The sequence below is a fragment of the Hemiscyllium ocellatum genome, chromosome 14 (assembly GCF_020745735.1).
Source record: "Hemiscyllium ocellatum isolate sHemOce1 chromosome 14, sHemOce1.pat.X.cur, whole genome shotgun sequence".
NCBI classification, from domain to species: Eukaryota; Metazoa; Chordata; class Chondrichthyes; order Orectolobiformes; family Hemiscylliidae; genus Hemiscyllium; species Hemiscyllium ocellatum.
Genome location: NC_083414.1, coordinates 35,321,628 through 35,334,044, shown reverse-complemented (window position 1 = coordinate 35,334,044; position 12,417 = coordinate 35,321,628). Strand labels below are relative to the sequence as shown.

The following is a 12,417-nucleotide window of genomic DNA, read 5'->3' as shown; positions in this document are numbered from 1 at the left end:
CATAATCCAGATGGAAAGAGAATTCTAAAGATGGGAGAAATGATCTGCTGTGTTGAGAGGAGGCTCCTATACAAATAAGTTGTTGCAGGGGCTAAGGTGACTAAAGACCTCAGCATTTTGCAGAGCTCAAAATTTATTGAAATGGGAACTTAAGAGAGTGAAGATTAGATACAGGAATCAAGGTCTATGTGCCTTATCAATGGTTGGCTATCGATACTTCTCCAGGTCCTTCTTGCACATAACTTTCCCTGACCCACCCTTGAATGCAATTTCACCCCTTGCCGTGCCTTCAGTGTCCACTCTGATCTTTCCTTCTCTGACCCCTAGTGATCAGGCTGAAATCCTTAATCCTGCTTCGAGTTCGTATGTTCTTATGTTCTTTCCAAGGCCCCCCACATAGGACTATTCTGGTAGACCAATTGTTTCAACCTGTTTCTGCCTCACACAAGTGATATCTGTCTATATTGACATTCATTTTTCATCCTTATTCAACCTCTTCCCACCTACATCTCTAAGTCTACTGATTTATTTTGTCGTTTAATAGTATTCAGTTTTCTTGCCCTAACCATCTCCATTTCACCTTTGGCTTCCAACGCTGCTATAGCTCCAATCCTTGATCAGAGACGCAATCACTCCCCACCACCAACTCGCTATCCTTTCTAGCTGGGCACTTCTCACATTCAATAATCACTTCACTAAATTAAGCATCTTCTGTAGGAAGCTATATGGAGCCAAGCCATCATTGTCTTTTTTTTGGCAAATGTAGAACATAAATCCTTTCAGGTCTTTTCAAGTACCTCTTTTTCCAATACATTGATATTCCTTTGTTTTGGTTTGCTGTTCATGACCCAAACAAGAAAATTTTACAAATTTTGCTTCAAATTTTCAAAGTTACATTGATTTTGCCTGGTCTATCATTGACTTTCCCTTTCCTTTACTTTCTTTTCCTCAGCCTAACTACTTCCATTGAAATTATTGACCAGTATTTACCTGCCAAAACAGTTAGCTTTACCACAACTCTTCCAATGCTGTTACCTGTTAAGGATATTACTCCATTCACCCACTTGCTTCACCTTATTTTGGATCTATTAAGACAATGCCATAATTGACACCAATACTTTCATTATTTCCTTATTTTTCCTCAAAGCAGGATTCCCCTCCACAATGCTTGAAAAGGCCTCCAACCTGTGCTTTTCATTTTCCACAATCTGCCCGCTCCTCTCCCAGATCAGTGATAGTTTCCTTTATCATCACCTTCCGTTTTAGTAAAGCCAGCACAATTAAAGGTTCATTTTCCACCATTTCTACTGAGTTCATCATGATGCCGCTCACGTTTTCTTCACCTCCTCTCATTTTAGCATTCCAAAGAAATACTTTCTTGATATTCATATCCATTTGTGCCTCATTTCCCATTCAAGTTGAGGAGATTCAATACCATCCTTTTACGTCCTCTCATCCCACTACCAAGTCTCCAAGTATTCCTTGCAAATGAAACAATGATTTACATGTACGTTTTCTTTTTAGAATCCTACATTTGCTGCAAATTGCAATCATTTCAACATAAAAATTATTACAGTACGTTGCAAAATCGCAGATCTCTTTCATTTACTGCACTCAGTAGATTAGTTGAAAGCCCATAGTTCATATATTGCCAAGTTGAATTTCCTATCATTTACAATAAGTTTTAAAGTGTAGGGGATTTAGCTGCCTTGTAATCTATTTGCTCTGTATCTTTGTAGAATTTAGCCTTTTTTACTTAATTCCATTTCATATTCACTGTTCTGTGATTATGTTAAATGAAGTGGCAAAGGCAAATTGGATTCAGTGATTTTGTAGTAAAATGAAGGACAGAACTTCTTCCAACTTTTGCAAGTAAACATAACTTACATCTCTATATACATCTCAAATTGCTTTGCACCATTATTCATTTGTCAGTTAATCTATTCTGCCTTTCACTTGATAACGTACCCGACTTTTCATTTATTTCTGTCTCTTCCTTTTCCCTGCTCTCTTCATGCCCTCTACTAATGCTGAGTAAACTATTGTATATTTTAATATTTTCTGTTTTTATTACAAATTTTCAGCATCCAAGTTATTTGTTTTGTTAAATGCAGCAACTCCTCCCTTAAGGTACTTTGGTCCTGCTGCACCTAAAGTTTGGGCACAAATCCACATCATTGGAGCACTGGCATAAATGCTGGAAGCTCACAAATTATGTAAATATATAGAAAAAGGTTTTCATGGACATACCTCAGAAATGGTATAAATTATTTTTTGTGTAGTGGTAATTTGACATAAAACTGACATAAATCAATTAGATAACAAATAAGACTGTGGATGCTGGAAATCTGAAACAAAAACAGAAATTAATGAAGAGTCATTGGAACATTATCTCTGCTGTCTCTCCACAGATGCTGCCAGACCTGCTGAACTTCAGCAGCAATTTCTGTTTTTGTTACAAATCAATTAAATGTGATTGTTTTTCTCAGAGTAAACAGTGTAATTGGAATCTCATGTTACAGTTCCTCCAAAATATACATCTGGGACAACGTATTTTGAAGCTAATGGGGTGGGGATTTGCAATATTCCAACAGAATAAGGGTTTCATATACCTGTAGGCTTTGGAGGTAAATCATCACAATTGAATGTTATGACCATTAAACACTTCAAAATCCAGTAATTCTATACATTTCTTGTTGTCATTGCTGGTGACATTGCTGGTAAAGATTCTTACTTACTGAAATATTTTATTTTCTCCTGCAGCCATGGCCTGAGGATGCACTTGAACGAGTTGCAAACACCTTTTTGGAAACACTGGAAATGACTGAATTTGAACGGAGAGAAGTTGTTCCAATTTGTAAATTTTTTCACACATCTGTTATTGAGCTATCAACAAAGTGAGTCCATAATTTCAGGTGACAGTTTTGTTATTCCGTTAACTTAGAATTTGTTCACAAAATTCTACATTCATATTTCAGATTAGAAAAGCAATTAATGAGCCTTAGATCTTCTTTTAAAAAATTGGCTAGATTTTAAACATCCATGTTGAAGTAAAATAGTAATACCCAATCAATTATGAAAGAAAAGCTTACCTTCTGCTCCTGATTCAACCAATACTATTTTCTTTAAGTAAAAAGGCAGCATAGATGTTCACCCGCAACCATTTGAAAGAATGCCAAGTAGCTGACATGTGAATTTTAGTTGTACACTCTTCAATGTTTTTACATTCTTCCTAAAGTTTGGCTTTCAATATATTATTCCAGTTGAGGCCAAACCAGAGCTCTAGTCAAGTTTAATGTAGCCTTTTGTATTTTACACTAATATTAATAAAGCTAGGATGCTGTACACTGGTCTCTCGCAACCTGATCTATAACTTTCAAAGACCTAGGAATCTTATACAATCATGTGTTTCTACTGCTGTAACCCTATTCAGAATCTTTTAGTCATAACAGTACCAGGTTCACATATTGCCCACTGCTGCAATTTCAGGCGACCCAGTAGAAAGGAGCTGGTGCCTCAGCTAAGTCTGTGTTATCACCTGGCCAGGATGACAGCCTAAAATGAAGGGTTTTGAAGGTTGGGTTTGAAAAGACAAGTGGAGAGGGTAAAGGAGAGGTGGATGTACAATCGTAAGACTTCCCCAAATGATACATAGGGTCCAATCCCCAAGCTTTGTTTGACGCCAGTCCATGTAGTGAAACTGCTGGGATATTCATTTGATTAATAGATCCTAGGGCAAGTAGTTTGGCAGTGGGCAGGCCACATATTACATTTTGTGCACTCCCTGTCTTCATTCCTCCTAGTGGGGAGCATCAATCCATTCTCAAGTTTATAGCCAATTAAGGACCTCATTCTATCCCAGCTACTCTTTTTTTTTAACCCATTGCAGGCAGGGGAGGCATGGAGATCCTGGCAGATATAGCAGCCTGGGCTGGTGTCAGGGAAATGAGAGAGCTCCTTGCTGGTCGCCTTTAGCCCATTGAAAACACTTCTCCAAGATCCTGCACAAATCACGCCCTCCACCCCACCTCCCCCGCCGAACCATTACACTGCTATACCCTCCCCCACCTACTTCTCAAAACTGCTCCACGCACCTTCACCTCCCTGACCCAGCAATATGCCACTTATCTGTCAGTTCAGGCTTCATTTATTTCTTCAGGGATTATTTGCATCTTAGCAATGGCTACCAATCTCTCTTGTTGCTGCTGAGTTTACAGATGATGGTCACCTGTTTAACCAGCACTTTCCTAAAATGAGACTTACTTCCATGATAAGGGTGAAAGTCTCACTTCGAAAAGATTAACAGTGCTGCCAGTATTAAATTGATGAAAGACAACTAGCAGTATTGTGTGCTGGCTTCTCCCCTGACAGTTTAGATGGGGAGTGGGAACAGGAACCCTGCCCCACAAAATCTAGCCCATTGACTAGTGAATTTTCTTTTAAGAATTTGACCAGTGTGAAATGTCATAATATTAATTTGTTTTAGGTTTCTTCATGAGCTAAATCGCCATAACTATGTCACTCCTACATCCTACCTGGAGCTTATTGCTGCTTTCCGTCAACTCTTAACACAGAAACGGGATACTGTGTTAAAAGCTAAAAAGAGATACACAAATGGATTAGATAAACTGGCATTTGCTGAATCACAGGTAAGTGAATAAATATTAAACAAATGCATGTAAAATATGACATTCTTTATTTAATTTTGTAATTCATTTGCTGTTTCATATCCTTTCAACCATTAAACTACCTTATTACCAAAAGCACAAATTTCACCAATATGCATGTTGAAACTAAAAGGTTTTGTCATACCATCAAATAGAATAATACCATAAAATAATTAATTGGAAGTTTTAATATGTCAATTAGTTGGCAATTCAGAAACAAAATTGGAAATCCAAATTATTATCGGTCTCGGTGCCAGCCATGCCTCAGTTAGTAGTTCTCTGGCTTCTGAGTTAACAGGTTGTTGGTTTAACTTCTACTCCAGGAATAAAGTACAAAATCAAGGATAAAGATCCAAAGCAATATTGACAGAGTGTTGCACTGTTATACAGATGACCTTTCAGAAAATATACTAAATCAAAGCCATATCTGCCTTCTCAGATGGATATAAAGGATCCCACGGTACAAGTTGAAAACAGCAGGGAAATTCTTCCTGCTGTTTGAGATAATATTTGCCCTCCAGTATATGTCACTCAAAACAGATTATATGGTTACCATCATATTGTTGTTTGTGGGAGCTTGCTGTGTATAAATTGGCTGTTACAGTACAACAAAGATGATATATAATTAGCTATAAAGCACTTTGAGACATCCAATGGTTATAAAATACCAATGTTTTCTTTCTATAGGAATGGGCGCGGTCTTTAGCCTATTCTTCTGAATTTCATGATTGAAAGCTTTCATTTTTAAATTTTCTTTTTGGCTGAACAGTGTTCTAATAAGTGCAAGATATTTTGAGTTTCTGTTTCTGTCACATGACAAAAACTGCAATTAATATATCACTAGTTTATAATTACCCATGGTTTTAAGGCCATCAGACCATAAGATGTAGGAGTGGAAGTAAGGTCATTCGGCCCATCGGGTCCACTCCACCATTTAATCATGGCTGATGGGCATTTCAACTCCACTTACCCACACTCTCCCCGTAGTCATTAATTCTTTGCGAGATCAAGCATTTCTCAATCTCTGCCTTGAAGGCATTTAAAGTCCCTGCCTCTATTGCTCTCTGTGGCAATGAATTACACAGGCCCATCACTGTCTGGCTGAAGAAATATCTCCTCATTTCCATTCTAAATTGACCCTCTCTAATTCTAAGGCTGTGCCCAAGGTTCCTGGTCTCCCTATCTAATGGAAACATCTTCCCAGCATCCAACCTTTCTAAGCCATCATTATCTTGTAAGTTCCTATTAGATCTCCCCTCAACCTTCTGAACTCTAATGAATGCAATCCCAGGATCCTCAGCCATTCATTGTATGTTAGCCCAATCATTCCAGGGATCATCCGTTTGAATCTCCGTTGGACATGCTCCAGTGCCAGTATGTCCTTCCTGAGATGTGACACAGTATTCAAAATGGGGCCTAACTATAGCTTTATAAAATCTCAGAAGTACATCACTACTATTTATATTCCAACCCTCTTGAGATAAATGACCACATTACATTTGCTTTCTTTTATCACAGAGTCAACCTGCAAGTTAACCTTTAGAGAATCCTGAACTAGCACTCCCAGATCCCTTTGTACTTTAGCTTTACGAATTTTCTCACTGTTTAGAAAATAGTCCATGCCTGTATTCTTTTTTACAAAATGGAAGACCTTGTTGTTGTGGTTCTGAATGGAATCAGCACAGAAGCGCTTCACAGGAGGCTCCCAAGCACTGAAGATGTCACCTAGAAAGGGGACGAAATGTTTGCAACAAAAACTCCCAGCTCGGCGAACAGAGCCACAACAACGAGCACCCGAGCTACAAATCTTCTCACAAACTTTGGAAGACCTTGTATTTGCTCACATTGAATTTCATCAGCCATTTCCTGGACCACTCTCTAAATCTTTCTGCAGCCTCCCCATCTCCTCAGTCCTACCTGCCTGTTCGCCTAACTTCGTATCATCTGCGAACTTCACCAGAATGGTCTCAGTCCCTTCATCCAGATCATTATTATATAAAGTGAACAGCTGTGGTCCCAACATTGAACCCTGCAGGACAACCATTTGTCACCAGCTGCCATTCCAAAAAAGAACCTTTTATTCCAACTCTCTGCCTTCTGTCAGACAGCTAATCCTCAATCCATGCCAGTAGCTCACTTTGAACACCAGGGGGTCTCACCTTACTCAGCAGCCACCTGTGAGACACCTTATCAAAAATCTTTTGGAAGTCTAGATAGATAACATCCACTGGTCTAACATACTTGTTACCTCTTCAAAGAATTTTAACTGGTTTGTCAGGCAGGACCTTGCCTTACTAAATGGTTTGTGTGTACTTAGTCTGAATATCCTCGAAAGAAGTTTCATACTTAAAGTATGGAATTGCTTGGAAATTAACTTTGAAAAATGTGGTTTAATAGCAACTAAATTAGGGAAGTTTAGTTCTGCTCAAAAAACCTTCATAAAATGTGTCTTCTGGCTACTTAGCTAATATCTTTGTACCAAATTACCTCAATGTAATGAATTCTTCCAAAATTCTGTCTAAAAGAAAAGTTTTCAAATGTCTTAGTAGCAACAGGGTTTAATATCTCAAATAATTAATGTGTTAACACTTATACGGAACAAAACAGCACTGATCTTTACCTTTCTAACGCATATGGTTCCATATGCATTAGTATCTTTCCAATATCTCATCCAAATATTATTCACTATTGAGAAGCTTAGATAGTGACTGTTGGTAAGGGAGGTGATTGCCTCATGTTATTATTGTTATTAATTCAGGCACTCAGCTAGTGTTTTAGGTTTGAATCCCACAATGGCAGATAGTGGAATTTGAATTCAATTTAATAAATCTGGACTTAAGAATCTAATGAAAAACCTATCTCCTCACTAGCATCCTTCACAGAATGAAATCTTCCATTCTCACCTAGCCTATATGTGACTCCAGAGCCACAGCGATGTGGTTGATTCTCAACTGCCCTCTGAAATGTCCTCGCAAGCCACTCAGTTGTATTGATCAGTATGATGTCTCAACAAAGAAGTGAAACTGGACGGACCACCTGGCAGTGACCTAGGCATAACAGCAGAAACAGCCCTGAAGACTCTGCAAAGTTTTCTGTATTATCATCCGGGAGGTTGGGGCTAGTGCCAAAATTGGGAGTGATATTTGGTAGATGAGTCAAGCAACAGCCTGACATAGACATACACAGAGAATCACGACATGCAGACAATGTCCTAGACACCACCATCGCCATCCCTGAATATGTCTTGTCCACTGGCAGGACAGACTTTGCAGAGGTAGCAGCACAGTGGTATGCAGTCAGAGTTGCTCCAGGTGTCCTCAACCTTGAGTCTGGACCTTATAAAGTCTTCTGGCTTCAGTTAAACGGAGGCAAGGAAACCTTCTGCTGATTACCATGTACTGTCCTCCCTTGGTGATGAATCAGTATAACTCTACATTGAACAACACTTGGAGGAAGCACTGAGGGTTGCAAAGGTGCAAAATTTACTCTGCATGGAATTTTTCAAGTCAACCACTAGGAGTGGCTCAGCAGCAGCACTACTGATCAAGCTGGTCAGATCCTAAAGAACATTACTGCTAGTATGGGTCTGCAGCAGATGGGAAAAGAGCCAACAAGAGGGAAAAATATACCTGACCTCATCTTTACCAATCTGCCAACTGCAGATGCATCTGCTTATGATGGTATAAGGCAAAGTCCCACATTTACATAGAGAATACGTTCCATCATGTTGTCGGCATTATCACCATGCTAAATGGAAATGACTTTGAACAGATCCAGCAACTCAAGACTGGGTATCCACGAGGTGCTGTGGGCTATTAATAGAGCAGAATCGTACTCCAGCACCATCTGCAACTTGATCAGATGGGCCAATGGGCTGAGGAGTAGCAGATGGAGTTTAATTTAAGTAAATGTGAGGTGCTGCATTTTGGAAAAGCATATCTGAGCAGGACTTATACACTTAATGGTATGGTCCTAGGGAGTGTTGCTGAACGAGGCATACTTAAAAATGAGGTGTCAACCTAGTGAAGCTACGAAACAGGATAACTTGTATGCCAAGCGGCATAAGCAGCAACTGATAGAGCTAAACAATCCCAACAATCAACAACCCAAGATTAGTCATGCCACAGCTAGTCATAAATGGTGGCGGACAATTAAACAATTCAGTGGAAGAGGAGGGTCCACAAATATCCCCTTCCTCAATGATGGAAAAGCCCACCATGTCAGTGCAAAAGCATTCCTGAAGCATTTGCAGCAATCTTCAGCCAGAAGTACTGCATGGGTGATTCATTGTGGCCTCCTCCAATGATCCCCAGCATCACAAATGTCTTCAGCTAATTTGATTCATTCTATGTGATATCAAGAAATGGAGACACTGGATATTGCAAAGTCTATGGTCCTTTTCAACATTCCAGCAATAGTACTGAAAACTTGTTCTCCAGAATTTGCCACTCCAGTAGCCGAGCTCTTCTACTTGACAATATGGAAAATTGCTCAGGTATGTCCTGTGCACAAAAAAGCAGGACAAATGCAACCTAGCCAATTACAATTCCATCAGGCTCCTCTCAATCATCAACAAAGTAATGGAAGTATCATCAACAGTGCTATCAAGCAGTGCCTGCTCAGCAGTAACCTGATCAGTGACACCCTGTTTGGGTTCTGCCAGGACCACTCCGCTCCTAATCTCATTACAGCCTTGGTTCAAACATAGCCAAAAGGGCTGAATTTCAGAGATGAGGTGAGACCGATAGCTTGACATCAAGGCTGCATTTGACTGAGTTTGGCATCAAGGAGTCCTAGCAAAACTGGAATCAATGGATATTAAGGGCCAAACTCTCCACTGCTTGGAGTCATACTTGGCACATAGGAAAATAGTTATGGTTGTTGGAAGTCAGTCATGTCAGCTCCAGGACATCTCTGCAGGAGTTTTGCAGGGTAGAGCCTGTGGTCCAGCCATCTTCAGCTGCTTCAGCAATGACCTTCCCTCCATCATAAGGTCAGATGGGGGGATGTTTGCCAATGTTCAGCACTAATCAAGACTCCTCAGAATACTGAAGCAGTCGATGTTCAAATGCAACAAAATCTGAACAATATCCAGGCTTGGGCTGACAAATTACAAGTAACATTTGCACCACACAAATGCCATCTCTCTCAGAAACAATCTAACCATCACCCCTTTACTTTCAGTGGAGTTACCATCACTGAATCCCCTATCATCAGCATCCTTGGGGATATCATTGACCAGAAACTCAACTGGATTTTATCAATCTGTTTTCAGAGCAGGTCAGAAGCTAGGAATACTGCAACAAATAACTCATCTCCTGACTCCACAAAGTCTGTCCACCATATGCAAGGTGCAAGTCAGGTGTGAGCTCGAATACTCTCCACATGCCAGGCTGAGTGCAGCTCCAGCAAAGCTCAAGAAGCTTGACACTATTCAGGACGAAGGAGCCCACTTGATTGGACCATATCTACAAGTATTCACTCACTCCACAACTGATTCTCAGTAGCAGTAGTGTGCACCATGTTCAAGATGCTTTACAGAAATTCACCAAAGATCTTTCGACAGCACCTTCCAAACCCATGATGACTTCCATCTAGAAAAACAGAGGAAGCAGATACATGAGAACATCACCATCCTGACTTGGAAGTATATCAGCATTCCTTCACTGTTCGAATTCCCTTCCTATGGACATTGTGGGTTAACCTACAGTGTATGGACTGCAGCTGTTCAAAAGACAGCTTACCACCACCTTCTCAACTAGGGATGGGCAATAAATGCTAGCCAGACAGTGATGCCTAGGACCCATAAGTGAATTTAAAAAAGGATTTTCAATTGCTGTCAATATCACAGGTGATCCTTGACAAATATGAAAACCATTGGAAAGTAATCTGGAATGGAAACCTTGGATGGTTATTGTCGCCTCCTTAACCCAATACCTCAGAAGCTTACATAGCACCCATCGCTTCCCTAACTGATATCACTTAACTCAGCACAGATCAAAAATTGATGGCTTCCTGGTTTGCCACTCACAATATCAAAAAAAGGGACCATATATGACTGCACCATTGGATATTCCATTAAATGAAATATTCATTGGATTTGGCACTGAATACAGAAGAAATTTTATTTTCTTAGAAATAAATGCTTTTTATTGCAATGTGAAATTCAAACAGACTTACCACAATAATTGTGCATTTAAATTGAAATGAGTATTTAATGTTATGCTTTTTTTTAATAGGTGGGTGAAATGAAGTTAGAACTGATGGAGCTGCAGCCAAAATTGGAAATAGCCAAAGTTGAAAATGCTCATATGATGCAGGTAAGTCAAAGTGAAAATCAGTCATTAGCACATCAGAGTCTGTATTAGGACTGCTTCAAGGGAACATTAGTACTGTTAAAATAATAAGCTAGTGTGGAAATATCTGCTGCACCAAAATTATGAGTCAAAAGAAAATAGCCATCTCCTTAAAAAGCTTGCTGGAGCCAGATCTAAATGAAATCAAGATGGGTTTTTTTTAACTCCATTGGTCTATGTCCTCAGTCTTTCCTCTAATTTAAACTGTCACAGTAAGTGAGTTAGTAAAATATCTCAGATACTGCTTGAGAAAGGCACTTCCTATATTACTGAAGATTGATATTGCTTTGCCTACATGGAGATTTACATTGTAGTTAAAGCATATATCCAGATTTTTGTTGTTGCTTTTAGTCACCCAATTAGAAAATAAAACTTTAACAGGTGAATAAATTTTCTAATGTTTTTCTTACAAATAAACAGACTTTTCAAGATTTATAGACCAAGAAAATTGTGTGTACACTTCTCTATATGCTCTTGACTCAGATCACAGAATCATAAAATAAATAATGATCCAACACAGGAGGTAATTTGGCTGATCATACCTTTGTTAACTTCACGCTTCTTTTCCCATGCCCTACAAACGCATTTATCCAATTCAATTTTCAAAATTGTTATTGAACTTGCTTCATCATCCTTTTAAAAGGAGTCTTTTCCAGATCTCGGCAAATTAGGTTCTGGGACAGCTCAATAGATATGCACTGGCAGACATTTAAGGGGATATCTCAGAATATACAGCACAGATACATTGCAATGAGTAAGTGGGAGACTGGTTAGTAAGGTTAGATCTCATGGAATACAGGGAGAACTAGCCATTTGGATACAGAACTGGCTCAAAGATAGAAGACAGAAGGTGGTAGTGGAGAGTTGTTTTTCAGACTGGAATCCCGTGACCAGTGGAGTGCCACAAGGATCAGTGTTGGGTCCACTACTTTTTGTCATTTACATAAATGATTTGGATGCGAGCATAAGAGGTACAGTTAGTAAGTTTGCAGATGACACCAAATTAGAGGTATAGTGGACAGCAAAGAAGGTTACATCAGATTACAACAGGATCTTGACTAGATGGGCCAATGAGCTGAGAATTAGCAGATAGAGTTTAATTCAGATAAATGTGAGGTGCTGCATTTTGGGAAAGCAAATCTTAGCAGGTCTTATGGACTTAATGGTAAGGTCCTAGGGAGTGTTGCTGAACAAAGAGACCTTGGAGTGCAGGTTCATAACTCTTTGAAAGTGGAGTCGCAGGTAGATAGGATAGTGAAGAAGGCGTTTGGTATGCTTTCTTTTATTGGTCAGAGTATTGAATACAGGAGTTGGGAGGTCATGTTGCGGCTGTACAGGACATTGGTTAGACCACTGTTGGAATATTGTGTGCAATTCTGGTTTCCTTCCTATCG

At 39.5% G+C, this 12,417-nt stretch overlaps 1 protein-coding gene across 1 annotated transcript in view; it reads left to right on the top strand.

Annotated features, from left to right (window-relative positions):
* dnah12 (dynein, axonemal, heavy chain 12) overlaps nt 1-12,417 on the top strand; it is a 260,737-nt gene that overhangs the window by 175,466 nt on the left and 72,854 nt on the right. The window contains exons 45-47 of the mRNA XM_060835852.1: nt 2,764-2,897; nt 4,487-4,649; nt 10,907-10,987. Coding sequence (XP_060691835.1) covers nt 2,764-2,897; nt 4,487-4,649; nt 10,907-10,987 — 378 coding nt within the window. The remainder of the gene's footprint in view (nt 1-2,763; nt 2,898-4,486; nt 4,650-10,906; nt 10,988-12,417) is intronic.